At 44.5% G+C, this 27902-nt stretch overlaps 1 protein-coding gene across 1 annotated transcript in view; it reads left to right on the top strand.

Annotated features, from left to right (window-relative positions):
- Window positions 1-27902, top strand: part of LOC149455903 (complement factor H-like) — a 746405-nt gene that overhangs the window by 422819 nt on the left and 295684 nt on the right. Inside the window, exon 11 of the mRNA XM_089685749.1 lies at window positions 20803-20988. Within this exon, the coding sequence (XP_089541875.1) occupies window positions 20803-20988 (186 nt within the window). The remainder of the gene's footprint in view (window positions 1-20802; window positions 20989-27902) is intronic.

Raw genomic sequence — 27902 nt, 5'->3', positions numbered from 1 at the left:
CATCAGGTGAAAACACTTTCACTGACCAAACTAAGGTCAGTGGTGGGTGTGGCTTCATTGGGTGTGGGGCCTTGTTTGGCATGCTCCAAATACAACCTAGATTATATAAAGATGTGCAGTAGGGAGTGATTTGGCCTGTTACTAGGCTGGGTGGTTTGTGACTAAGTCCTTGCTTGTAGTGGTTTGGGGGAAGAAGAGATTTTGTGCTGAATTGCCCCAGACACCACTCAGGCTGTGTTTGGAAGTGGGCTGGAAATGTTTGCATATTTTTGGCCTTGTAAAGTGTGTTTGTGTGTTATTGCACAATGATTGTGTTTTTTCTTTTTGCATTGAAAGCCTCACACATGTCAATCGTTTTGTTTAAAATCTGCTCTTGTTTTAATTTTGCTTGCTTATTTAGACTCAAATGCATTTTTCTTACAAACCTGCTGACAAATGTATGTGTAGGGGATTTGTAGAGGTGGGAGGGGATTTGTAGAGGTGGGAGGGGTTTTTCACATATGTCTTGTTTTCTTTATATTTTGATGTGTAGACTTTTTTGTGAATGGATCTTTATACTAAATGATTGTGTAAGTAAACCTTATGTGCACGAAAATGTTACTTGATTCATCTTCCCCTTTGTTTCCTGCTATAACCTGAGCACACACAGTTCACTAGAAGTATCTTTAGATTGTAAGCTCTTATGAGCAGGAGTGTTTTCTTTTTGCCACATCAATCCTATTTTTGTGACTCACCAAGATATTGACTGTACCTACTTGTTCCTGCTGACCAAATAAATGAAGATATATTTGATCAATAAATGTTTGACCGATGTTTTTGTGTTTATTTTATGTTCAATATATGAACAACCTTAATAGTTACTTTGTATACTTATATAATCTGCTCAAATGTAGCTTGTAAGAGCGTGAATATGCAAGTGTGTGCAAACTGGCTTTTTCAAAACCAAACAAAAAAATAAAAAACCTGCTTGCACCACAATATTATGTACTAATGAATATGTCACATTCACTGTGCAGCCAGCTACAGGTTTTCTACAATTTGATTTACAGTAATAAAATAGTCCCCACTGTATGTTGATTTTTGGCCTTTGGCAACAAAGATATATTAGCCAAGGTTTAAAAAGAAAAAAAATCACTAAAACACACATTCGCGAAAGCTATCATAGCCGTGCATAGAAATGAGCGATCGTGCACAAATAAACGCCAAACAGGTGTCCCCCATGGCGCACGAGCAGCTATCCTCCTGGAAGTCCGTCATCTGGTGCGCACGCACCCGGAAGTGGTTGTGGGGAGTGTAAGTGGATGAGAAGTGGTTGGAGGTTTTGTGTTGGTTGAAAATTTTGATAACTTTATTGGCATTTGGACATGGCGAGAGCACAGTTCTCAACTGAGGAGATGATCCTTATATGTAAAGTAACTGTGGCCATTGCAAATATGTTTATAACATGTGAGGGACAAGTAATTGTAATTTTGTGGGTGGGGCCTAGCAGAATCTCACTTGGTGCACATGCTACTTATCTGTACATTAGCTCCTGGGTATTGATGGGTCAATTATATTAACCACTTGCCTACTGGGTACTCCTACCCCCTTCCTGTCCTGGCCAATTTTAATCTTTCTGCACTGTTATCCTTTGAATGACAATTGTGCGGTCATGCCACATTGTACCCATCTTAAATTTGTATCAGTTTTTTCAGACAAATAGAGCTTTCTTTGGGTGGTATTGACTTGCTGCTGTGAGTTTTACTTTTTGCTCGATAAACCACAAAATAGCTCATAATGAATAAAAGGCTGTTTATATTATAACATTTGGTAAACTGGTAATTTAGCAACACTGATGTGCGTTGATGAGGCGGCACTGCTGGCCACAGGTGGGCGGAACTGTTGGGTGGCACTGGTGGGCACTGATCATCGGGGCCGACCCCTGCTTTGATAACTGCTGGTTCTCGGCAGTACTTTCCACACATTCTGACAGCGTGATGAAAGTGCAGCCAAGACCCGGCAAATGCATTTCCCGGTGATCAGCGTGTCATTGGACATGGCTGATCACATGGTAAAAAGCCGCTGTGATTGGTCTTTACCACATCACGTGATCAGCTGTGTCCTTAGGACACAGCAATCACGGAGAGCGCGTTCTGCCAGGATGTCATATGACACCCTCCCAGAGCTGCCTGGATGCAGTGTAGCGTTATTCGGCTATCTGCGGTCGCCCAATAGGTAACCAGCTAGGCCTTCATGGCTAATCTTTGAATATCTGGACATGTATACTGCGTATAATGCATTACATTCTACAATGTGTTGGTGTACACGGTATCACAGTGTGCAATGTGTTGCTGGATTCTGCATGACAGTGGACAGCGTATCACAGTGTGCAATGCGTAGCTCCAGCCTGCATGACAGTGTACAGTGCATTACAGTCTACAATGTGTGGGTGTACACGGTATCACAGTGTGCAATGCGTTGCTCCATCCTGCATGACAGAGTACAGTGCATTACAGTCTACAATGTGTGGGTGTACACGGTATCACAGTGTGCAATGCGTAGCTCCAGCCTGCATGACAGTGTACAGTGCATTACAGTCTACAATGTGTGGGTGTACACGGTATCAGTGTGCAATGCGTTGCTCCATCCTGCATGACAGTGTACAGTGCATTACAGTCTACAATGTGTGGGTGTACACAGTATTACTTTGTACAGAGTATTACAGTGTGCAATGCGTTGTACACTGCAGTGTGCACTAAAGCATTTTACACTCATGCACTGTACACACTAACGCATTTGACATTTCTAGTGTGCAATGCGTTAGTGTGCAATGCCTTGGACAGTACAATGCATTTGCAGTATTGGTGTATGTTTATTAAGCACAGATAATTCATCTGATTTTAGTTATCAAGGAGAAGTCTTCTCTGTCCCCCTGTTTATGAGGTGGAGGACAATTGTTTTCCGAAGAGGAGAGGAGACATTTTTTCAAGGAGATCTGTATAGATTTCCAGAGATATGTGTAGATGGTTGAGGGGCTGCATGTGATCTCCGGAGATAATTGTGATTAATGATCACCTGAGTTAAACCAGTGAATGAAAAGTGTAAAAAAACATGGATTGAAAATAATCTGCACTGACCACTGTGCTTTGTCAAGCCACATATTGGCACATTCTGGTGTCACACAGATGCGATGTGAAATTTGCAGTGTTTTCTGTGCAAGCGCTGCACCGCATCACAACCGCAACCCCTTCATGCCACCTGCTGCGGCTTTCTAGGTGAAGTTACCAACACACCAATATTGGTACACAAAGCGTATTACGATTTGCCAAATTGGATGGCATGCCTATTCACACCCATGTGCATACCCTGAAAAAGGGTCCTGCACATTTTTGGCCCGGATGCGGTGCAATTTGAGGTGTGCAAAATGTTTGTCTCTAATTGCAACGCACACAAATTGCATGTGATTTGCCCAGGAGTGCGGTGTTAGACCACAATGCATGTATGTGAAGCCAGAATAAAAGGATGTGGATTTTGTCTATTTTTACTTGCGCATGTTAACATTATGTAAGTGCATTTTTCTTCTGTTTAACATGCTATAGAAATGCAACATGCATTTGGATGGAGTGTTTTTGTATGTGCATTTTGGAAGTATTCTAAACACACATTGACCCTAGGGCCACACCATATCTTATGCAGGCCATAGATGGGTCGAAAATCGGCCGAAAATAAAATCGGCCGATTTTCGGATCGTTGGTGGGCTATTTGTTCGGCCGTTTTTCGGTATTTTGGCAGATTTTTTTTTTCGGTAAAGTTGGAAAAAAACGGCCGAATTTGCCGATCGGCCGATTTTCGCGGCAATGATGGGCAAATCGGCCGATTTTTTTACTGATAAAAAATCTGCACATGAGCAGTGACCTGCAAGAGGAAGACAAAAAGAAGAAAAAGAAGAAGAGGATGATGATGATGAAGATGATGAAGAAGAGGATGATGATGAAGAAGAAAAAGAAGATGATGAAGAGGAAGAAGAGGATGATGAGGAAGAAGAAGAAGAGGAAGAAGAAGGATGAAAAATGAGAGGAATTCCAGAATGGCAAAAAGTGTCCCTGCAGAGAGCTCCGCTATTTCTTTGACAGTTCCTTGACATTTACAGCGGTTGCAACATTGTATCTATTTGTTTCCGAATAAAAACATCTGTATCCGAAATGGATACAAATACATTGTTGCAACCGCTATAAATGTCAAAGAACTGTCAAAGAAATAGCGGAGCTCTCTGCAGGGACACTTTTTGCCGGCTGTAGACGGGATGAAAATCGGCCGATTTTTTTTTTACCATTGCTGGTAACGTCGGCCGCTTAAACAACCGATTTTTCATTTTTTAAAAGAAAAATCGGCTGTTTTTCTCCCCGTCTATGGCCTGCATAAGCATTAGTGTGCCTGGGGGAGGGGGGGACCTTTGGCCTTTCCAAACACAGTAGATGCTCCAAGAATGTTTCCTTAAACTCTTGAAATGGTTAAAAAGGAAAGACACTCTAGATAGCCTGCACTGAGAATTGACTGTCATGATGACGTGTCAATGATTATTTGCTCTCATTTTTCAGGAGTAGTACTGCTTGCGGTTGAAGCTGGTAGAAATCCACCTTCACGTCCTCCACTCACCTTCACTTGTGGCCAGTGGATATTTTGTGGCCGCAGGCAAGAACTGGCATCGAGGACCTGCATAATGACCCTGGCATGCCAGAGGTGGTTTGGAAGCAGCACAGCAATTTGACCATCCCTTTCCTCTATGTTGGTTTTAGGGGTGCAGAATTGCTTCTCGTTCGTGAACGGACTGTCGCCGGATATCAGAGTCCCCATATTTTCAAGATATGTTTTAGCCATGTTGGCTTATTTTTATGTTATTTTCCAAGTGTGTCGCACCTAACCGCACAGTAGTGTGGTGCCATGCGTATTTGTGGCTGTGAATGGGGCTGTTTTTAATAGACGTGTGTAGGTGCAACAACGTTTTCATCATGGTACCTGCGCACATCTACACAGGGCATTGCATTTCTTTGCTGTGCTGGAAAATGTGTGTTCTTGCATGCGTTTCTGCACCACCAATGGTGTGAACAAGTCCTAAGGGCTGGTTCACACTATAGAAACAGTCTAGATGTGTTCCTGATGGGTTTTTTTCATGCCCTTTTGGCATGCATGTTTAGTGTGTTCCAGTACATTTTGGATGCGTTTTGGACATGTTTACATTGCATTTTTGTATCCCTTCCACTTATTTTTTTCTATTTTCTTTGTATTCAATGTAGTTAGGGACATGTGCGTTTTAGTACATTCAAGGACGTTTCAATGTGTTCCAGTACAGTTCTGTGCAGAAACAATGCAGCGTGGTCAACTTTGTTTACAGCACCTGCAATGCATTGAAAATGCAAGCGCTGATGTGAACTATGACATTGACAACCATATAACCTTCTTTCTGTGCGTTTGTGATGCTGAAAAAGCAACTGAAACACATGTAGTGTGAACTGGCCCTAAAGGTTATTAGAGGTCAGGGAACAGGACTGACCAGGAATTGTGAATTCAATCAGACTAGTGGTGAGATACAATCAGCAATTGTATAATAATGTGAGATCTGAGCTGTAGCTGATAGAAAATGAGACACATTCACTTGATCAGTAAATAGATAGTTAAAGAGTGGGGCGGTGATCCATAGATTTGCATATGGGACAGGTGATGATGGGGTGGGGGAGGGGGTCAAGTTGTATAAGGAGACAGATTTAAAAGAGAAAAAAGTTACAATGAAATATACACGGCATGAAACTTGCACATGACCTAATTGGCAGAAGAACAGTACGCAAGTAACATTCATCCACTTTCTAGTCATTAGGCAAAATCATAATTGATTGATCAATATTCCTGCCACAACCCAGAAAATTGATCTCCATTTTTTTGGGATGTTGCCAAGACTGGGATTAGAACCCATGACCCAAGTGCTGTAAGTTCTGAGCTCTAACCACTAAACCACTGTGGGAAACACAGTTTGAGTTATAATGTAGAATAGTTACATTGTTTAAAAATGATAAAGCGAGCGCTGGTCAAATGATATAGACTAGTAAAATGGTCTTACACAAGATAAATATAACCACGAACAGTAGTGCATGAACTCGTGAAAGGTCATCCACCCCTGTGACAGTGTACTACACTATTGAGCACCTTTCTGGCTCCTGTGGCTGAGCTAATTCCTCCCCAGGACCATTTGGGCACCCACCCTGATGGATGGATGGATGGATGGATGGATGGAGCTGGATGACTAACCCATAGCTGCCAGCATACCGCTGCACCCCCAGATGTGCGATGTGTATAACCCATGCACATTAATACTTTTGTTCTGGTGAGTGTAGACCAGTCCCAAGGGTGGTTTACCTTTCACGAGTTCATGCACTACTGTCCGTCACGGAGAGAACACATGTGCCATTCATAGGCACTCTCTGAGTTGGTACTCTCACACCAAGGACATTCCATTATTCAGGAATAATTATATGAACTTATTTTAGCACGATTTACCAGTTTACATCATTATTGCAATTCTTTACACTTTTTGGTTTTTACATGCGTTCATTATTGATCACATGCATTTATAGCGCTGCACTTGTCTTTAACATAGAATAGTTATGTGATTAAAGAGAATGAAGATATATAACTATATTGGGAAATTAGAAGTATATAAATTATTTGAGATATAAGTGTGAAAATGTTTAACATTTGAAAATAGAATGTATGACATTCATTAGTAAATGCAATACTTTCCTGATCATTTTGGAGAAACAGCAAAAAAAAAAATAGCAAAAGAGAATTTTCAGAATGTAATAGTACAGCTGTATTAGAATTTTCTATCAGAAAAACGCCAATGTTAATAAAGCCCGCGCTTGTGCGCCATCTAGCGAATATATCCGGTATTGCACCTAAAAATGTGCCAGACAGGATACCTCATTCACTAATGGCAAAGTAGTCAGTAGACGCTCGTTAATGAGCTTGCTAGATGCTGGTCAGACCACTGATTGATTGACCAAAGTCTGCCTGAATGGTCAGTCTCTGCTATTACACTCACATCTTAGTGAATCAGGGCCAATGAGTCTAAGATCAGGAAGACAGTATAAGGCTGAAGATCAGCCACCCGGGACACATCAAGGCAGGGAGAGCATGCCAAGTGTCCAGGAAGATAATGCACGCTCACACTCGTCTTGATCAGCAAGGTCCAGTCAGATTTCATCAGCAAGTGTCCTTTTAGCCAGAGCACGCGCCAAAACAGAGGCAGCTCGTGTTCAGCTAGAATTCGCTGAGAAAGAGGCCACCGTTATGAAGGAAATTGCTGAGAAAGAAGCCGCCGCTGCAGCAGCAGAGGCTGCCATTATAAAAGAAAAATCAGAACAAGAAGCAAAGTTGCATATTCTTCAGCGTCAGTGTGCAGCCGCCGCAGAAGAGGCCGCAGCTTATGCCGAAATGGAATGGTCTGGAAGTGGGTCTATCCACAAAGGCACATATGTGCCTGAGAAACCCCTCTCCACAGTAGAACGCACAAGGGAGTATGTCCAAGAACTTTCAAGCAGCAATGCAACAAAACTGTTCCCCAATCCAGAGTCAGCTGAATTTAAACCAAGACCAGCAGAACCCCTGAGTGTACGAAAACAAACCCATGAGGCCAGCAGTACCAGAGCGATTAAAAATGAATCTTTACTACAGCAATCCAAACACCAGAGTACACAAGATGTCACTAAATATCTTATCCGTAAAGAAATGGTTAATTCGGGCTTTCTCAGGTTTGATGACTGCCCTGAAAATTACTGGGCATGGAAGTCTTCTTTTCTGTATGCAGTCAAAGACTTAGACTTATCAGCAGCTGAGATGCTGGACCTGATGATCCGATGATAAAATGGCTTGGGACGGAGTCAGCAGAACAAGAAGGATGCGCAGGATACATATATTTAACCCTCCAGCAGGACTTGATATGGCCTGGCAAAGGCTAGAGGAAAGATATGGATCACCAGAGGCAATTGAAGGTGCTCTAATGAAAAGACTTGAGTCTTTCCCCAAGCTAAACAGCAAAGACAACTTGAAACTGCAAGAGCTGGGTGATATTCTTTGGGAAGTCCAGTGTGCCAAAAAAGAAGGCTATCTAAGAGGACTTGCACATTTAGATACTGCCAGCGGTACTAAGCCAATAATGGAGAAACTACCTCACAACCTGCAAGAAAAATGGGTGAGTGTTGGAGCCAAATACAAAGAAGAACATGATGTCCCCTTCCCCCCTTTCTTTGTGTTTTCTAGATTTGTACAGCAGCAAGCAAGGATCCGGTGTGATCCCAGCTTTTCCTTCATCACCAGCAGTCAACTGCCAAAGGCAGAAAAGCCACTTAGATCCTATAATAGGGCTTCAGTGATCGCCCACAAGACAACGGTTCCCTTTGAGGACCCAGGCTGTCCAAGCAGCTACAAGGTAAACACCTTTAAAGGTCCTGACAGACTTTGCCCACTTCATAAAAAGCCCCATCCTCTAAGCAAGTGCAAAGGGTTCAAAACTAAACCCATCAAGGAAAGGATAGCCTTTCTTAGACAAAACGGCATCTGCTTCAAGTGTTGTGGATCCACTAAGCATGTAGCAAAAGACTGCAAAATACAAGCGGATTGCTCAGAATGTGGTAGTAACAGACACATCACAGCTTTACACCCTGATACAGTGCATCAACCACTAGAGGTCGCTGAAGAGCAGAAAGATGAGGGCAGGGAGCAAAAGGATAATTCAGCTACCCCAGTAATGTCCAAATGCACTGAAATCTGTGGCGACAGTACAAGTCCACGGTCATGTGCCAAGATCTGCCTAGCAACAGTGTACCCCACAGGGAGAATAGAGAAGGCAGTTAAGATGTACAGTATGTAGTTCTGGATGAACAGAGTAACAGGTCACTGGCAAGGTCAGACTTTTTCAATGCCTTCAACATTACATCAAGTGCTATCCCATACACCCTAAAGACATGTGCAGGAATGATAGAAACTTCAGGAAGAAGAGCTACTGACTTTACTATTGAGTCTCTTGACAAGAGAGTCCGTCTCTCACTTCCCATTTTGATAGAGTGTGATATGATACCGGATGATAAAACAGAGATTCCTTCACCAGAAGTAGCCCGTCATCATCCTCATCTCAATTCAGTATCTTACCTTATTCCAGCTATCCAGACAGATGCCTCTATTCTTCTACTTCTTGAGAGAGACATTCTACAAGTACATAAGGTACGCCAACAAATTAATGGGCCCTTTAATGCCCCCTATGCCCAAAGACTTGACCTAGGGTGGGTCATAGTAGGAGAAGTTTGTCTAGGAGCAGTACATCGGCCTGACAGGGTCAATACTTCAAAGACATCTGTGCTACTGAATGGGCGCACATCCCTTCTAAGTCCATTGCAAAATGGCTTTGTTGTGAAAGAAACCCTTAACATCCCAAAACCATACTGTGACTTTCCTTCTAGTTACAATAGAGACATTAGAAGTGGCATGGAGTCTGACACTTTAGGGAACTCAGTATTCCAGAGAACAAAAGATGACGACAAACAAGCAATGTCTATAGATGATCGAGCTTTTCTCCATATCGTGGATAAAGAGACTTTCCAAGATGAAAACAACAATTGGGTAGCTCCCTTACCCTTTCGCACACCAAGGTGTTATTTACCCAGTAACAGAGAGCAGGCCATGAAGCGCCTGAACACACTACGTAAAACCTTGCAAAGAAAGCCTGAAGTGAAAAAAGACTTTACAGAATTCATCAAAAGGATGCTTGATAATAATCATGCTGAAGTAGCACCGTCACTGGATGAAGGTAAAGAACACTGGTATCTGCCAATGTTTGGCGTTTACCATCCACACAAGCCAGACCAAAGAAGAGTTGTGTTCGATTCCAGTGCTCAACATGGAGGTGTTTCATTGAATGATGTACTACTGAGTGGCCCAGATTTAAATAACACACTTCTGAGTGTCCTCTTACGCTTCAGGAAAGAGCCTATTGCTTTCACCGGTGATGTGCAACAGATGTTTTATTGTTTCCTAGTGAGAGAGGACCATCGTGACTACCTGCGTTTCCTGTGGTACAAGGATAACGACATAGCTAAAGAGGTGGCAGAGTACAGAATGAGAGTGCATGTTTTTGGTAACAGCCCGTCTCCTGCTGTTGCTATATACTGCATGTGCAAAGCTGCCCAGAAAGGTGCAGAATGTTATGGTCAAGATGCCAAACACTTTGTGATGAGACATTTCTATGTAGACGATGGACTTGCTTCAGCTAACACACCTGAAGGAGCAGTCGACATTCTCAACAAAACAAAACAGATGCTGGCGGAGTCTAATCTGCGACTACATAAGATTGCCTCTAACAGCAAACAAGTCATGGAAGCTTTCACCGCAAAAGATAGAGCTAAAGATCTCAAAGACCTGTACCCTTCCTTTACAGAAGAGTTTAGGCCTAAGCTGGGAATCTAGATAAAGACTGCTTTGTGTTTCAGGTTTCTTTAGCAGAAAAGCCATTCACAAGAAGAGGGATCCTATCCACTGTGAATAGTCTCTATGATCCTCTCGGGTTTGTAGCACCAGTCACCATAAAAGGTAAGGCCTTAGCTCGTGAACTGTCAAGTGGAGAAAGTGAGTGGGATTCATTACTTCCACAAGAGAGACTCCATGAGTGGGTCCAATGGACAGAGTCTTTACAAGCTTTACAATGTCTACAAATATCCAGATGTTATGTTCCTGTTTCATTGTCACAGGCCTGCAAGAGAGAACTGTCAGAGATCGCCGCGGCGCTGGTCCCGGCGCATGCGCAGTAGACCACCTCATGCGGGGATTCGGGCGCTAGGGCTCAATCCACCGCGGCATCGGAGATCGCGCATGCGCACTGGCGGGCGTGAGTACGCGATTGACACCAATGACAGTGCGGGGCGCGATATTTAAAGCGCCCAGTGCTGTCACTTGTTGCCGAATGGTCTTTGCGTATCCTGTTGCCTGTATTGTGATTACTCTGATCTGGATTGTCCTACCTTGTTGCCTTCTCCTGTCCTGACCCCTTGGCTTGCCTGACTCTGCTCCTGGATGCTCCCTTATAGATCTGATCTTCTAGTATTGAACCTGCGTGTGACCCAACTATCCCTTGCCTACCGCCTTGTACCACACCGACCCGCTAGTTACCGACACGGCCTGTTTGACTCTGATCTTGCTTATCCATCCATCCCTCAGGGATCCCCGGGCTCCCTCACATCAGACTCTTAACCCGCAGGAGCCTCTGGCAGACTCCTCTACCTCTGGTAGAGATACCCGGTAGCTGCGACCTGGTCCCGGAGCGCTCCAAGTCCATCCCCACCATCAGGGGCCCTGGTGAACAAGTGTTGTGGTACTTAGACTCCGCACTCTGGGGAATCTCTATCAGGGGACTGATAGAAGTGCTGTAAGGTGGTCCGTTACAGTACCATTCGGCCATGACTGAGTCTGGAGGGAGGCCCTCTCCGCTAGAGGACATTTGCCGACATTTATCCGCCCTGACTCAGGCAGTAACTGCACTTCAGGATAAATGTTCACATTTGGAAAATCGTTTTGATACCATGACCGTGTCTGAGACTCCTTCCCAGAGCCAGGCTTTGGCTGACTGCTCTGGGGGAACCTCTGGATCTCCCACAAGGGCTGCGGCTGCACCTTCACCAGCCAAACCTCGTGTTCCCATGCCTGAACGTTTTCGGGGAGATCGTGCACGATTCAGGTCTTTTAAAAATGCATGTCTGCTATATTTTGACCTGCAACCCCATACATTCACCACTGAGTTGTCAAAGTAGGATTCATTATGTCCCTACTACAAGACGAACCCCAGGACTGGGCCCATAGATTAAGAGAAAGTCAGGCTTCCCAGCTACAGTCTGTAGACGCATTTTTTGAAGCTATGGCCATCCTTTACGACGACCCCCAATGGGTGGCTTCGGCCGAATCCACCCTTTACTCACTCCGACAGGGTCGCCGAGCAGCAGAGGAATATGCCTCTGAGTTTAGGCGATGGATGCGGGAAACGCGTTGGAATGACGCTGCCCTGCATCGCCATTTCCGGGTCGGATTCTCGGAGGCGCTAAAGGATGAGCTAGCCCGAGTTGGCCTCCCAGAGTCCTTGGAAGGTCTGATCGCCCTGGCAAACCAAATCGATCGCAGGTTGCGGGAGCGCCAGTCTGAGAGGTTGGGCCAGGGTCAAGGAGTCACATGGGCACCTCCCAGGGGCACAGGTCAAGTAACCTCCACCGATAATCTACCATCCGTTCCCGTGGATACTTCTGAACCCATGCAGCTGGGGTTGGCTCGGCAGACCCTCACCCCAGAGGAACGCCAGCGAAAACGCACCAGGCACCTCTGTTTTTACTGTGGAGAGGCTGGACATGTCGTGTGGACTTGCCTGGTGAAAGCACGTAAGTCGAGAATTTCAGTTCCTTCTTGTTCCATGGGAAATATAAGCCAATCCAGTTACTTGGTACCCCTCTTTTTTCAGCTTCCACCGAGGATCGTGGAAACCGCAGCAATCATTGACTCGGGGGCCTGCAGTTGTTTTGTGGACCTTGACTTTGCCCGTCAGCAGGAAATTCCTTTACAGGCCAGGAAATGGGGGCTTAACTTATTTTTAGCTGACGGTTCCCAGATTAAATCGGCATTAGTAGATCAAGAGACTCCCCCTATGCTTACCACCATAATGGGTTTTCACCGGGAGTTGTTACGTTTTGACGCCATCGCGTCACCCCTTTTCCCAGTGATCCTGGGGCTTCCGTGGCTACAAGCCCACAACCCCCAGATCAACTGGGAGACCGGTTCCCTCAATTTTCCTTCGGCATATTGTCGGGGAAATTGCCATGCCTCAGGGCCCCCCAAATTCTCCTGTGTGCTGAGGAGGATTCCAGTCTGAGACAGGTTGTTCCAGTAGTATATCATGACTACCTTGACGTTTTTAGCAAACGTGGGGCCGACACCTTGCCCCCGCAAGGGTTATAGCAAAATTAATTCATGTTGCCAAAAGCTTCCAGAAGAAAACCAATGATGATCAACACGGAAGCTGGGGAGTTTTCCATGAAAGAGTCAGTTTAGAAGAACTTTCACAGGCCAAAACAGTTATAATTTCTTCTGTACAACACGCATGTTTCAGACAAGAATATGACTGTATTGAACAACAAAAGACACTTCCAAAACAAACCCGTCTTACAAAACTGAGTCCCTTTGTAGATCAAGATGGACTATTGAGAGTAGGTGGCCGTTTATCCTTTGCCTTGCTGTCAGATGAGGAGAAGCATCCTGTCATCATTCCTCACGATCACCACATTGCTACATTGATCGTAAGATATTATCACAACCAGATAGTTCACCAAGGGCGCCACATAACAGAAGGTGCAATCAGAGCTGCAGGTTTCTGGATTCTTGGTGGAAAACGTCTAGTGTCTGCAATCATTCACAAATGTGTTGTGTGCCGTAAGCTCAGAGGGAGATTGGAAAGCCAAAAGATGGCAGAGTTGCCAAAAGATAGAGTCAATCCGGAACCTCCCTTCACTAGTGTGGGTGTTGATGTGTTTGGCCCCTGGGCAGTTGTAACACGACGAACTAGAGGAGGCAGTGCTGACAGCAAACGCTGGGCTGTTCTTTTCACATGTCTTTCTACAAGAGCAGTGCATATAGAATTGGTTGAGTCCATGTCAGCATCCAGTTTCATCAATGCTCTAAGAAGATTCTTTTCTGTTCGTGGTCCAGCTAAGTTGATTAGCTCTGATAAAGGTACTAACTTTGTAGGAGCATGCAAAGAGCTGCATATATGCTCAAATGATGCAGAACTTCTAGACTATCTTCAAGACAAAGGATGCAGATGGATCTTTAACACTTCACACTCATCTCACATGGGAGGTGCTTGGGAGAGATTAATAGGTGTAGCTAGGCGCATTTTAGATGCAATGTTACTCCAAGCTAAACCTACTCGTTTGACTCATGAGACTTTGAGTACTTTCATGGCAGAAGTTATGGCTATCATTAATGCAAGACCTTTGGTACCACTATCTACAGATCCTGATAATCCTACAGTTCTTACGCCTGCCATGCTCTTGACCCAAAAGGTAGACTCTTTATCGGCCCCTTGTGGGGACTTTAGTACAACAGAACTTCATGTAAAGCAATGGAAACAAGTCTAATGCCTGGCTGATATGTTTTGGAAGAGATGGAGGAGAGAATACCTGTGTACCTTACAAAGTCGCAAGAAATAGACTGTGACCAGTCCCAACGTCAAAGATGGAAATGTTGTTTTATTGAAAGATAGTCAAGAAAGCAGAAACAACTGGCCTGTGGGAATTGTCACAAATACATTGCCAAGTAAAGATGGTAATTTCAGAAAGGTTGAAGTCACAGTGACGAAACAAGGGACTGCTAAAGTGTATATTAGACCAGTGTCAGATGTCATTGTTCTCCTTTGAATAGCATTTCTGTTGTGTAGCTGGCACAATACAAAGCAGAGAGCTTGTCACTGATAGCGTTCAGGCGAGACATTCGCCATTGAGTTAAATTCCATCCTGTGGATTACAATTGGGGTTGGAGATAGTTTGTCCTTAGACGGCTTCTCCAATCCGAAGATGGGTTTATGGACTAAACTATTTCTTCATGTGGGCTATCAGCTTGAAGTACCACAGCCAAAAGACCCTGATATGTTGTGGACTCATGTTTTGGTTTATGTTACCAATCTAGGCCGGAATGTATTTTCTTATTATGTGTTTTCCCTGTACAGTAGCTATGTATAGGTAGTGATATAATATATTATATCAGGCAGGGAGTGTGTTGCCTTCACAGGCTAATTGAATTATAGTTACTTATATGGGATATGTAGTGTACCACTCCCATCTAGTGGCAAACATGAATGGCAGTTCTCCTCTGGATATGTAATTTCTCAGACAGGAAATGACTCTTGGTTTAGGAAGTTCTTCAGCCATTTTTAGATTGCCATTCACTGTGGATGCATGTGCCTGCTTCCCTCCCAAGGGGCTTGAGACATCATCACCTGTAAGTGCCTTTCTGCTGTGTCATCTGTCATTTATGCTACACTAGTTATTCTATGTATACTGATATGCTGTCATTGTATTGTGTTTCAGTTTCACCTATAAAATAAAGTTGGATTCTTTGGTAGACAACACAAGCAGTGGGCTTCTGTTTGCTGGAGATTCTGACAAGGGTTTAGCTGTCCGTTTAGAGCCACACATAGTCAGTGTTTTGAGAACGGAACACCGTCCACACTTCTCTCCTGTACATGCTGATCACTGTCATACCCTTCACACTCCCCTCCTGTATATACCACCCACTGTCATACCCTCCACACGCCTCTCCTGTACATACTGCTCACTGTCATACCCTCCACACTCCTCTCCTGTACATACTGCCCACTGTCATACCCTCCACACTCCTCTCCTGTACATACTGATCACTGTCATACCCTCCACACTCCTCTCCTGTATATACCACCCACTGTCATACCTTCCACAGTCCTCTCTTGTACATACTGTCCTCTGTTGTGCCCTCCACACTCCTCTCCTGTACATACTGCCCACTGTCATACCCTCCACACTCCTCTCCTGTACATACTGTCCAATGTTATACTGTCAACACTCCTCTCCTGTGTATATACCCTTTTTATTCCAATACTGCACATACTGTTCACTTTCATATCCTCCACACTCTTCTCCTGTACATACCGCCCCCTGTCATACCCACACATCCCTTTCCTGGAATACTGTTCACTGCCTGCAGTGTTCCTTTAAAACCTTAGGATCAATATACGTGTTTACTGTTAGTACCAATGTTTTTTGTTTTGTTTACTTTACAAAAACAGCTCTCTTATAAATGTGTAGCATTACCCCTTTAGGAGTCACTGAAGTTTGGGTCCCCCTATAGCCCTGCACAGCCAGACAACACACATTTCCCTCAGTCAGACTTGCACCCAGAAGACAGTAACCAGTCTTCTAGCTTGTTTTGAAATTTTATTAGGGGATTGAACTTGGGTGTAAGGGGTGTATTGGATGCCCAAGGGTAATGGCAACAGGGGACACACTCCTTAGTAACCACTGTATGTACAAGTCTTTACAGCAAAATTTATCTTCCAGAAAGCTAGCCAGCATCTTCCATAGTATTGCACCAGACCCTCGATGAATCCTCTCCTCATCCAGCTGTACTGGGTAAATTTCTGAGCAGGAGATCCAGTGCCTGTCTCTGCAGTGTGAACAGTCCCAGGTAAAAAGCTAATCCAGTGCCTCTTTCCCCTTACTGGCCCAGGGGTTGCAGGTTTACTCACTCAGTTTTTCTCCTATGCTTCTGCTGGGTTTTTGGCTGATACCCGGCCTTCTAGCTGGGCCGCTTCTTCCCTGCTCCACAGGGGGTCCTCTCTGTGGGGGCTGGTGAAGTCCTGAGCTTTCCTCCCTCTAAGGTCCTCTGCCATATGGGCTCCCTCCAAGGCACCTGTTTTCCAGCCTCACTTCCTCTCCATCTTCCACCCAAACTCTCCTGCTACTGAGCAGGCTCAGTCATTCTTAAGGGCTATCCTGGCCCCAATCCCTGTTGGATTGGCCAGGATCCTTTGAGAGTGAAAACCAGCCACTCCTCAATCCCTCCCACTGTGTGCAACCAGGACAGGGACTTTTAGAGGACTGCATGCTAGCCTTTTGCCTACTGGCCATGGCCCTGGCATCTGAGAGGGGCTCTATTCTTTTGGTGGGTGCCTGGGGGGGACCTTTGGAGTAGTTTACTTCAGATTCAAGTTCATGTCTCCCCAAAACACACAGACTCTGAGAACTGGAGCTCCTGTCCTGGTTGGGTCTGTCACATTTCTCCCATCCTCAAAAGTCAGCTAGCCAGGTCACAGACCTCCACCTGATCTGGACATGCATTAGTTGGGCAGAGTGAACCCACAAAATCATTCCACACAATCCGCATTCTTGGCCACAGGGAAATGTCATTGGTAGGTGAGGAGCAGAGGTCATGAACCCTCTTTACAGTTGCCAGCTGGGAGGTCTTTATCATTCTGGGCTTTGGTCGACTGCTGAGTAGAGAGGGTGACTTTCCCAACTCCCTGAAACTGTGAAGACATGGTAGGTGCTGGACAGATCCCACATCTTCCACTCTGGCTGACTGTTTGGGAGGGAAGATGACCCCCTCTTCTGGACTGTGGAACTGCTGCTGAGGAGATGAGTCTTTTGCTCTCCTGTATCCTCATCCGGCTGCTGGGATAACAATTCTCTGGTACTGTCTCCCTGGTGTATGGATCCTTACTGGGAATGTAAAACAGTTTCCTCCACTCTGGTTGACGTTTGGGCAGGGAGGACGAACATTTTCTGTCCCAGACTGTGGATCTGCCGCTGGGGAGGGAGGATGACCACCTCCTCTCCTGGACAGTGGATCTGCCGCTGGGGAGGATGACTTTATCTCCCGGGTCCTTGAACTGCCACTGGAGAGGGAGGGCGACCACCTCCTCTCCCAGACTGTGGAACTGCAGCTGGGGAGATGAGCTGTCTGCTCCAACAGCTGCACTCCCGGACTCCCGTTGTGAAGCTTGTAGAACTTTCTTCACTCCTGAGTCCCTGAACTGCTGCTGGGGAGGGAGGATGACCACCTCCACTCCCTGGGGCTTCAGAACTGCTGTGGGTGTGGGGAAAAATTCTGGAACCCTCTGTCCTGTTGACAGCTCTTCTGCTACGACTGTGTATGGGCAGAGACTGGTGGTATTCTGCCCCGCTTCCAGTGCTTCAGCTGGGGTTAGGAGTTCCACTATATTGGCCTGCTGCTGTGGTGAAGGGCTGCCCACCCTGGCTCCCTGGAGCTCTGGAAGTGCTGTTGGTGCTGGGCAGAGGTCAGTGGTGCTCTGCCCTGGTGTCAGCTTTTCTGCTGGAGGCTCACTGGGTTGTTCATCCTTAGCAGAAAAGTCTATTAAACCCCCAGTCTCTGGAATTGCTGAAAATCCAGGCCACAGGCACGGGGCACTTGGGCCCAGTACCAGTGCTTCACCAGCTGACTCATAATCCATAACATTCATGGATGCTGAGGCATACTGTTGAGCTTCATCGAACAGTCTTTTATATGCTTGTTCCAGCTCCCATTGTTGTGTAACTATAAAGTCTAAGTCAGGGCTCAATTTGAGCTCACTGGGATGTTCCAACTCCCTAACATTGAATGTCCTCCAATCTCCACTCCGTTGCACTACCAAAATATGGATTTTCCTGAAGCATCTCAAATATAAATTCCAGGCTGCTGAAGTCATAGCCTTCTATGGGATTGCTGTTCTTCATCCAAGGACACACTTTTGGGTAGCATACCATTGCAGCACCCGATACTCATTGTCCAGCACCATTTCTGTGTGGACCAGCCTATACAGCCCCATAATCCATTCCTCCTAAGGATGCTCTCCTAAGAATGGTATAGGCAAGTCCAACTGCAGCCATTACCTATCTAGGAATGTAGGGAGCATCTTTCCATAATATTCTTGCTCCACTTGGATATCCACCAAGCCGAGCTTCAGACGGATCGTGTCTCTCAATTCCAGCATGTCCTGGGCAGAACCAGGCTTTCCATACTTGCATTCAGCACTGAAACCGGCTCCTGGAACAGTTCTTCGATATCACCCAACACTGGGTCCCGGTGGGTTTGTATGTCCCAGACTGTGGAAAGCATCCCGCTGCTTTCCACCAAATGTGACGGAAATCCTGGGTGATTCCATCAGAAAACTGCTTCCTTGCTCCTGGGGCACAGTACTAGGGTATTATAGCTAGGCATTGCACCCAAGACTAGACGTGACTAGCTTAGATGCCAAAAAGGAAATACTTTATTGAACAGAAATACAGTTTTTATACACTCTAGGATTGGGGCAGTCCCCACAATAAAACAAATATTAAACATTGAGATAAACATCCCACACTGATTAGATAGCAAGGTGAAAATGGCATTAGTCTAATCCTTGTCTATTCCTTAATCTAATCATCACCTCCAGAAGGATTTGCCAACAGACAAACAATAGGTGATTCAATTAACAATGGGAATGCACACCTAGGTAGCACACAGTGGAAGAAGATAGTAAACACATAACACTTAAATAGATTGGAGTAAGAGTCCTCAGCATGAGGTTGTTTTGAGCTGATTATATCAACATCTTCTTAGTCTCTGAGTCAAAGAAGGAGGGGGGTTGAAGCTGGAATGCTAACTTTGGCACAGAGACCCCAAATCTGTATCCTGGTCCTCCAGTTTGTTGGTTTTGGGGAGACATGGACTTGAATCTGACGTAAACTACTCCAAATGTTCCCCTGGGCACCCACAAAAGAACAGAGCCCTCTCAGATGCCAGGTCCATGGTCAGTAGGAGAGAGGCTAGCCTGCACTCCCCTCCAAAAGCCCTTGTCCCAGTTGGGTCTGTCACACACTGCTTCTAGAATGTTCTCCAAAACTCTAGAGCAGGGGGAAGTCCCAGAGAGCTGGTCTGCAGAGCCTCTCAGCCCCTGACCCAAATTTGACCCCCTGACTATTACACCTGGGCTGCTACTCTCACTCGAGTGAGGAGAGACCCAGCCAGATCTGTAAGTAAGAGCAGCACATATACACTTGCATGCACTTGTTAGGCACACGGTTAATCCCTTGATTGCCCTCCTAATCACTCCTGTACTCCAGCCAGTGTCATTAGTACAGTGTACAGTTTTGTCACTGATCACTGTATTAGTGTCACTACCAATGTCAGTGTCCCTCCAATCCAGTGTCAATTAGAGCCAGACTTTGCCACACTTTCACAGTCACAATCAGGGGTGGACTGACCATTTGGAAACTCAGGCACTGCCCGAGGGCCCGGGGTCAGTAGGGGGCCCCATGAGATGCCCCTGGTACCTTTTTCATAGGCTTTTTTGAATTTGGGCAAGGACACAGGGGCCCCATGATCCCCTATGTCGCTGATCACTGCCATTACTAGTATACTGTCTGTACAGATCAGTATCTTGATCACAATAAGAACTATACTAGTGTCCGCAGTAGTATAGTGTTCCCAAAAACTCAGTTTGGCTTTTATCAAAGACATGTAGCAGAATACATTTTGGCCGAAATTTACAAACAGATATTTATTTTTACTGGGTATGTTTTATGACAGAAAGTAGAAAATATTGGGTTTTTTTTATTCAAAATGTTCAGTATTTTTTTTATAATAGAAAAAACCTGGTGGTGATCAAATGCCACCAAAAGAAAGCCCACTTTGTGTGAAAAAAGTCTATAAATTGAATTTGCGTATAGTGTCACATGACCGAGCGATTGCCAGTTAAAGTAGCAAAGTGCCAAACAGCAAAAATAATGTCTTGGTTATGAAGGGGGTAAAACCTTCTGGAGGTCAAGTGGTTACAGGGGGTTCATTTGTTTACATTATTTATGTTGACATTTAGGGCCAGTTCACACCAAAACATGGTGAAAGAAATTTGCATTTTGTACACATTTTGCACACCGTGCTCAAAACGCATTGCAGTTGCAATCTGCAGCAGGTGTCAACGCTAAATTAATGACACCCCAAATTAAGTTCAAAAATGCAGTGCGTTTGCCTACACTAGATCACTGTGTGTTTTTATAGTGGTGCATGCACTTTTGCTGTTCGGCACAGTTTCAGCCCATTCAAGACTGATGCAATGCGGTTTGACTGGATCACATGTGAATCACACAGGAATGCACAGCACGTTCCTTAATTCACAACGGTGTCTTTTATATGAAAAAATGCTTCTACTTTGAATAAGAGGTGATGTTTGTGTTTTAGAGAAAAAACGATGCAGAAGTGATCCACCACGAATAGTTAATGGCGAGATCAGTGAAGAAACATTAGCAAACCAATATTATTCTGGAAGCAAAGTGAAATATATATGTTCAGATGGATATCACATCATTGGCTCTGATGAAAGTAAATGTATCGATGGAAAGTGGCTACCAGCACCTACCTGTGAAGGTAAGAGGCTTTATAGAGTTTCTTGTCAAATATTGGAATGTTTCCAGAAACAGTAATACTTATTATAAAGTTGAAATTTCATAGTAGACCTAAAATTACTTTCTCACTTAACCTGTTTCACATTGTCCATCTCCACACTAGCCTAATATGTAGAAATGTTTGCTGTGTGAGATGGCATCAACATGTCTGGCTCTACCCTACATGTTTCGTTAATAGATGACGTCTCCAGGGAATCTGAGGACATACAAATACAAATGGTACCAATTCCACTGGTTGTTTGTAACATGGGAACCTTCTTATCTGCCATAGCCTCCCCCCCATCTTTCCCCATTCCACCCACCAATAAGTACTGACCCAATTCTGATCTGTCTACCCCGTTATAATCTAATTCTCCCCCCCCCCTTCATCTATTGAAGCATGTATTGCAGAAACATAATGTCACCATCATGCACTGTGGCCAGCAGATTGAAGCTCTCCTTTTGAGAAGCGGAGGCTATTTTTTACCTAGAAAGGCCTGATACTCACTCTTGACGCCCTGCTGCTCCAAGGACAACTGCTGCTTCCCTCTCCTGCCCTCTCCAGGGAGAGGAATAGTTTCAGGAGGTTTCAGTACAAGAATCACTGCTTGCAGCCAGCAAAGTACCATGGGATATGCAGTCCTTAGAAAAGCATGCAGGAAATCCGGGAAGTTGTGGAAAGAAATGGCAAATAGACAGACGCAACCATGTACAGAACTATCTAGCAGACTCTGTTGAATAAATTAATAGCTGTGATCAGAAGCTGACAAGCCACTGATCACAGCTTTTCACCTAAAATGTGATCCCCCACCACCATTGCTGTCACTGTCCTGCCTCATATCTTCTGCTTCCACCACTGTTCTATGATCCCAAGCAGCTCTGTCACCTCCCTTTCTAAAATTCCCCTGCTTCTCTGCTCCCCCCCTTCTGCCTTGAACCCCACTGCACCATTTCCTCAGCACCCCCACAGTACTGCTAGCTTCCCCTCCTCTCCCTCCCACTGGCTGTCGGCTGCTCCTAGAGCACAAGAGGATAGGCTGCAGGGTAGAGTGTGGGTGGGGCTGTTGAATGATAAGTTGACCTTTAAGAAAAAATAATAAATGCACATTTTCTTGCAATGATCAGCAGATAATGGGTTCAATAATACAAATAATCAAAACTGTGAAAAAGTATATGTGAAATCCAAAGAAAAAGTCCCAAATTAAAGTCCAATGTCCCAAAAATGTGAAAAAATTATTATTTACTCAAATTTTATACATTTTCCAGCTCGCTCACATCTTCTGTGAAAAGCATTTTATAGATCCACTCATCAAATGCTGTGAATTCCCAAACTGGTATGGCTATAAGATGCAAAAAAATTCAATCCTGCAGGTGGGGTATGGTGTCCTCAGAGATTATATAACTTTTTATGTGATTTCACACTGACTCTCCTTCCCAGATATTTCCTCATATAGCGAAAAACATAAAAGAAAAAGATGCCAATGATATATTGCTATATACCGATAAAAAATATATTTTATAAAAAATGCAAAAAAACACCTTCCTTACACTCACATAAAGTAATTAAGCTCCAATTATCATAGGGTAATTTGATTTCCCACATCACAGATGGTAATCCACCCTTATCTTCCTCCAAGCGCTCACTCCTGGATGGACGGATGGATGGATAGGGGTACCTTATGACCAGCTAGTTACTCTCAAGCCTTCGCTCATGGTTCCTCCTTAATTTACCCCGAATACATTCTCATGGATGGATGGATGAGAAAAATGCAAAAGAAAAATACCAAAATAGTGTAATACTCAAGTGATGCGCCAAATGCAATAACTTTTTCAAACTAAATAAAAAGCCTTTTTGTATATAAATCAGGACTCATCAAACATGTTCCAGTAGCTCCTCTGACAATTCCAGCTAGGCACACACAATTGCTTTGGCAATGAAGAACAGGCAAAATTGTAAAATCAGAACTCTTTGCCCACACTAAAGATGGTCGCGGTACGCCGCATCGCAAAGGATTTAACACGTACAGGGTGGGAACCGGAAGTTCTGACCCTGCAATTACGTTTGCACAAGTATGACAATACCTGTTTTGTATTGAGCTTTTGCTCAAAATTATGAGCATGCACATACATATGAGCATGTGCCAGCCTTCTCCTTCCAACATGTACTGAGGTTTTCTTACACTTCTGTACAGAGCACTTCCTGTTCATTCACTCTGCACTGCAGCTGAGGCTTCGGAGATAGAGATTGAGGAATATACTGTAAGTCCTCAATTTATAACCCTAATTCAAAAGAGAAACATCACTGTACAATTGCTTGCCTACTACTGACCTCTGTATGCTGCCATACATGCTACTCACCTCTGTACACTTCCCTACATACTACTGACGTCTGTACACTGCCCTATCTACCAGTGACTACTCTCAAATGCTAAGTGGTTTCTTGCCCTTTGAGTACAAAAGCAAAGTAGTCTCTCTCTCTGTGGGGGCAAATACAAAGTATTCTCTCTCGGGGGGGGCAATGCAAACTGGTCTCTCTCTCTGTGGTGGTAAATGCAAAGCGCTCTCTCTCTCTCTCCGTGGAGGTGGTTTCTTGCTCTGTGGGGGCAAAAGCAAAGCGATCTGCCCCTCTCTGTGGAGGCAACACAAAGCAGTCTATTTCTCTCTTTCTGGGGTCAAACGCAAAGCGGTCTCTCTCTCTCTCTCTCTCTGTGGGGGCAAACACAAAGTGGTCTCTCTCTCTGTGGGGCAAACACAAAGTGGATAGGTCCTTGTAGAAGGCCAGACCTCACTTGCATGCAGCCCAGGAAGATGGAGACTGGAGGGAGATTCGGTGTCCAAATGAAATCTGCCTTCCTACTTAAGGTGGTTGTAAACCCTCTTACTGTATATACCCAATGAAGTGAATATCCTCAGATGATACAGAGATTAAACAAATCCTCCTACATACGTTTTACTTGCTTATCTGCAGTCTTCTTTTCACTACATCCCTTCAAAAGGGCTGATTTTAGATAAAATCCTTGTTCAGCTGATTGGAGGAAAGGAATATACCCCCCCCCCCCACTCACACACCACACAGGAACTTGCATAGCTGTCCTGTGAGTAGACAAGCCAGTATTGTATCATCCATGGGTGCAGGGTGTTCACACGTGCCTGGGGGGGGGGGGGCACTGTGCTGTGAATACCCTGTACCCATGGATGAGATTTATCAGGGGATTCTCCTCCTCTCCCACCCGCAGCTTCCAGCTGCTTCATTGAAAGCCATACAGGGAGATCGGTGCTGGGCACTGCCCCCACCACTGAACCGATCATCCCGTGCTGTCCATCAGATTTCTCTTTGTGGGCCCTCCATTTGCTCCTCAGTGCCCAGCCACTCCCCCCATCCTCCACACCGATAGTCTAGATCTGCTCTCTGCCTCCCCCTGTGCCCATCCACACTCCAGTCCATGCTGTGCAGAAGAGGATTCCCTTTCCCTTTCCTCCTTTATCAACTCCCACCCTTTCCATTTTCTTCCTTTCTTTCTTTCCTTTCCTCCTCTATCCACTCCCTCCCTTTCCATTTCCCTCCCTCCTCTCCTTCCCTTTCCATTTTCCTCCTTCCTTCCTTTCCTCCTTCATCCACTCCCTCCATTTCCCTCCCTCCTCTCCCTCCCTTTCCATTTTCTTCCTTCCTTCCTTTCCTCCTTCATCCACTCCCTCCATTTCCATTTACCTCCTTCCTCTCCCTCCCTTTCCATTTTATTCCTTCCTTACTTTCCTTTCCTCCCCCATCCACTCTCTCTCTCTTTCCATTTTCCTCCTTCCTGCCTTCCTTCCTTTCCTTTCCTCCTCCATCCACTCCCTCCCTTTTTTTCCTTCCATTCCTTACCTCCACCCACTCCCTCCATTTTCTTCTTTCCTTTTCTCCTCCATCCACTCCCTCCCTTTTCTTCTTTCCTTTTCTCCTCCATCCACTCCCTCCCTTTTCTTCTTTCCTTTCCTCCTCCATCCACTCCCTCCCTTTTCTTCCTTCCTTTCCTTTCCTCCATCCACTCCCTCCCTTTTCTTCCTTCCTTTCCTTTCCTCCTCCATCTTCTCCCTCCCTTTTCTTCTTTCCTTTCCTCCTCCATCTTCTCCCTCCCCTTTTTTCCTTCCTTTCCTTTCTTCCTCCATCCACTCCCTCCCTTTTCTTCTTTCTTTTCCTTTACTCCTCCATCCATTCCCTCCTTTTTCTTCCTTCCTTCCTTTCCTCCTCCATCCATTCCCTCCCTTTTCTTCCTTCCATCCCTTTCCTCCTCCATCCACTCCCTCCCTTTCCTTCCTTCCTTCCTTCCATCCCTTTCCTCCTCCATCCACTCCCTCCCTTTCCTTCCTTCCATCCCTTTCCTCCATCCATTTCCTACCTCCTTCCTTTTTTCCTTCCTTCCTCTGTCCCCTTCCTTTCTTCTTTCCCCCCTCCCCTCCTTTCCTTCCCTCCCTTCCTTCTTCCTTTTCCTTGCTTCCTTCGTTCCTTGCTTCCTTCTTTCCTTGCTTCCTTCCTCCCTTCTTTTTTTCTTCCTTCCCCCAAATCTCTCTCCTCCTCTTGCCTGTTTTGTCCTCCAGCAATAGCATTGAGTGCAGCCAAAGAAGTTTAGTTTTTTGTCATCAGCCTATGGTATTAATTGGTCCCATGTGGTGACATCTGATGTAAGGAGGACTGTGATAGGGATGTGTGATATAAGAGAGTACAGGTTCTGTTTATTCATCCCAAGCTAATGACAGCCCAATATATACTAGTGGTCCCTGTTCACTCCCTACTGACACTGTCCACTGCCCCCACAAAATCATTGTGAAAAAAATAATACAAAAATAAATTGTAAAAAATAATTAGTACATTAAATAATAAAAATAAAAAAAAAATGAAACCCACTCCATTGCTCTACTGACACCATTCACTGGCCACCCAAAAGCATTTTGAAAAAATGATAAAAATAATAAAACATTAAATTGTAAAAAAATAAGAAGAAGAATTATAAAAAGAGAGAACTACTGACACCATCCACTGCCCCACTGACACCATCCTACACATACTACCCACCGCCAAATACTCTGCACTCCTCTCCCTGTACATACTACCCACTGTCACTGTACACTCCACGCTGTACATTCCCTATATAACATTACCACATTTTGCACTATGTAAGTAATCTCAGACACTATTTAACCACGCCCCTTTTAAGCCACACCCATTTAAAGTGCTATTTCAACCACACCCACTTTTCACCTCAGTGCACTTCACGCAACACATTTTATCTTTATCTCTGCCTAGGACCCACTTTTGATCTTGCACACGTGCACTAATTTCATGATACGCCCCTGAGACAAGCTGTGTGCTGAGCTCCCTCGCCTGTCACAATTATATCTCACATGTTGGTGAAAACTTCTCAGAAGTTAATCATGTTGATAACAGAGGAAATTTACTCCACTTAGAGTTTTGGAGAGCCAAGTAAGCACTACAGATTTATGTGCTTTGTTCAGATTTTATGACTGAGGCTTTCAACCACTTTCAGCATGTTTTTGGGGGTGATTAGTTATCAATATGTTTTATTATAGGTTTATTCTCTTTTTACCTCTTTGTACAGTAAGCTGGAGATAACTGTTTGTCTCTCCAAAATCTGCTAAATGTATCTTTAGTCTTAAAAGGCTAATTCTGCTTCTGTTTTTGGAAGCAGCATTGTCTGCCACCATGTTAAGGAGCTTCACTCTTTGTTTTATTGTCAGACCAGAGGGGCAAAAAACTGACAAATGTCTAAAGCTTTTTGGTTACAAGCTTCGTATGGAAATCCCTGTGGAAGTTTAAATAAATGGTGTGAATTTTTTTTATACATATTTCAGCATGGAAGTGTATTCTGTCAACGGAGTGCACTTTGTAATGGATTCTGACTTTCTGTTTACTACTATCACCAAAAGCAAATGAGATTCCAAAACAGGAGTAGAGGTGAATGTTTAGAATTGGAGACATGAATTCTGGTGGTTCTGGTGGCTACCAAGGATTTCCCCTCACTTTCTGTGGTGGCTATGGAACAGAAATTAAGGGATATCGCTCCAGTCAGACATAGGTGACAAACACTGATGGGTCATAATAACCTGCAGTTACGCAATCATAAATAACATAAGAAATATGTTTTTTTTACCTTAATTTCCACCTTACATTACATTGCTAATTGCATATTGTACTTGTTTGTAGTTTAAATATTGAAATTTGCATTTAAAACTGTAATCTTGTAACTTTTGGAAATGCTAGCAAAAATCTGGTTGTGCCAGTAAGTTCTGGTTGTCATGTCAGTGAATTTCAATCTGGTAGATTGGCAACACGGAGTGACATTTGTTTTATATTTTTTGAATTTGTCTTCATGCCACCCAACATTTTATTCCATTTTAAATCCATTTAATAGAGAATCAAGAATCTTTGTTCTTTATGGAGGACCCCTGCAGAAAGAGAAAGCAGACAGGGGGAGACAGAATTGCAGGCAAAACTGAAGGAACACTGTGATAGGTAGGAGGAAAAAAAGGAAAGAGTAGAGTTTTTGAGGTGAGAGGAGTGGAGTTTTTTGAGGAGCAACTGATGTTCAACACTTTTAAAGGTAGCAGAGTCTAGTTGAACGAGTATTGAGTAGTGGCCATTGGTTTTAGTGGTTAGCACATTTTTAGTGTGTGTTAGTAGGCAATGTCTGAAGTCCATGGCCACAAGTGTATAAAATCAAGCACCTAGGCATGCAGACTGCTCCTACAAACATTTGTGAAAGAATGGGTCGCTCTTGTGAGCTACATGAATTCAAGCATAGTACCGTGATAGGTTGCCACCTGTGCAATAAATTCATCCATGAAACTTCCTTGCTACTAAATATTCCAAGGTCAACTGTTAGTGGTATTATAACAAAG

Source organism: Staurois parvus, unplaced genomic scaffold (assembly GCF_062004578.1).
Source record: "Staurois parvus isolate SC_StPar_1 unplaced genomic scaffold, SC_StPar_1.0 ptg000384l, whole genome shotgun sequence".
Lineage (NCBI taxonomy): Eukaryota > Metazoa > Chordata > Amphibia > Anura > Ranidae > Staurois > Staurois parvus.
Note: the sequence above shows the minus strand (reverse complement) of the source record. Positions and strands in the feature narration are given on the sequence as shown.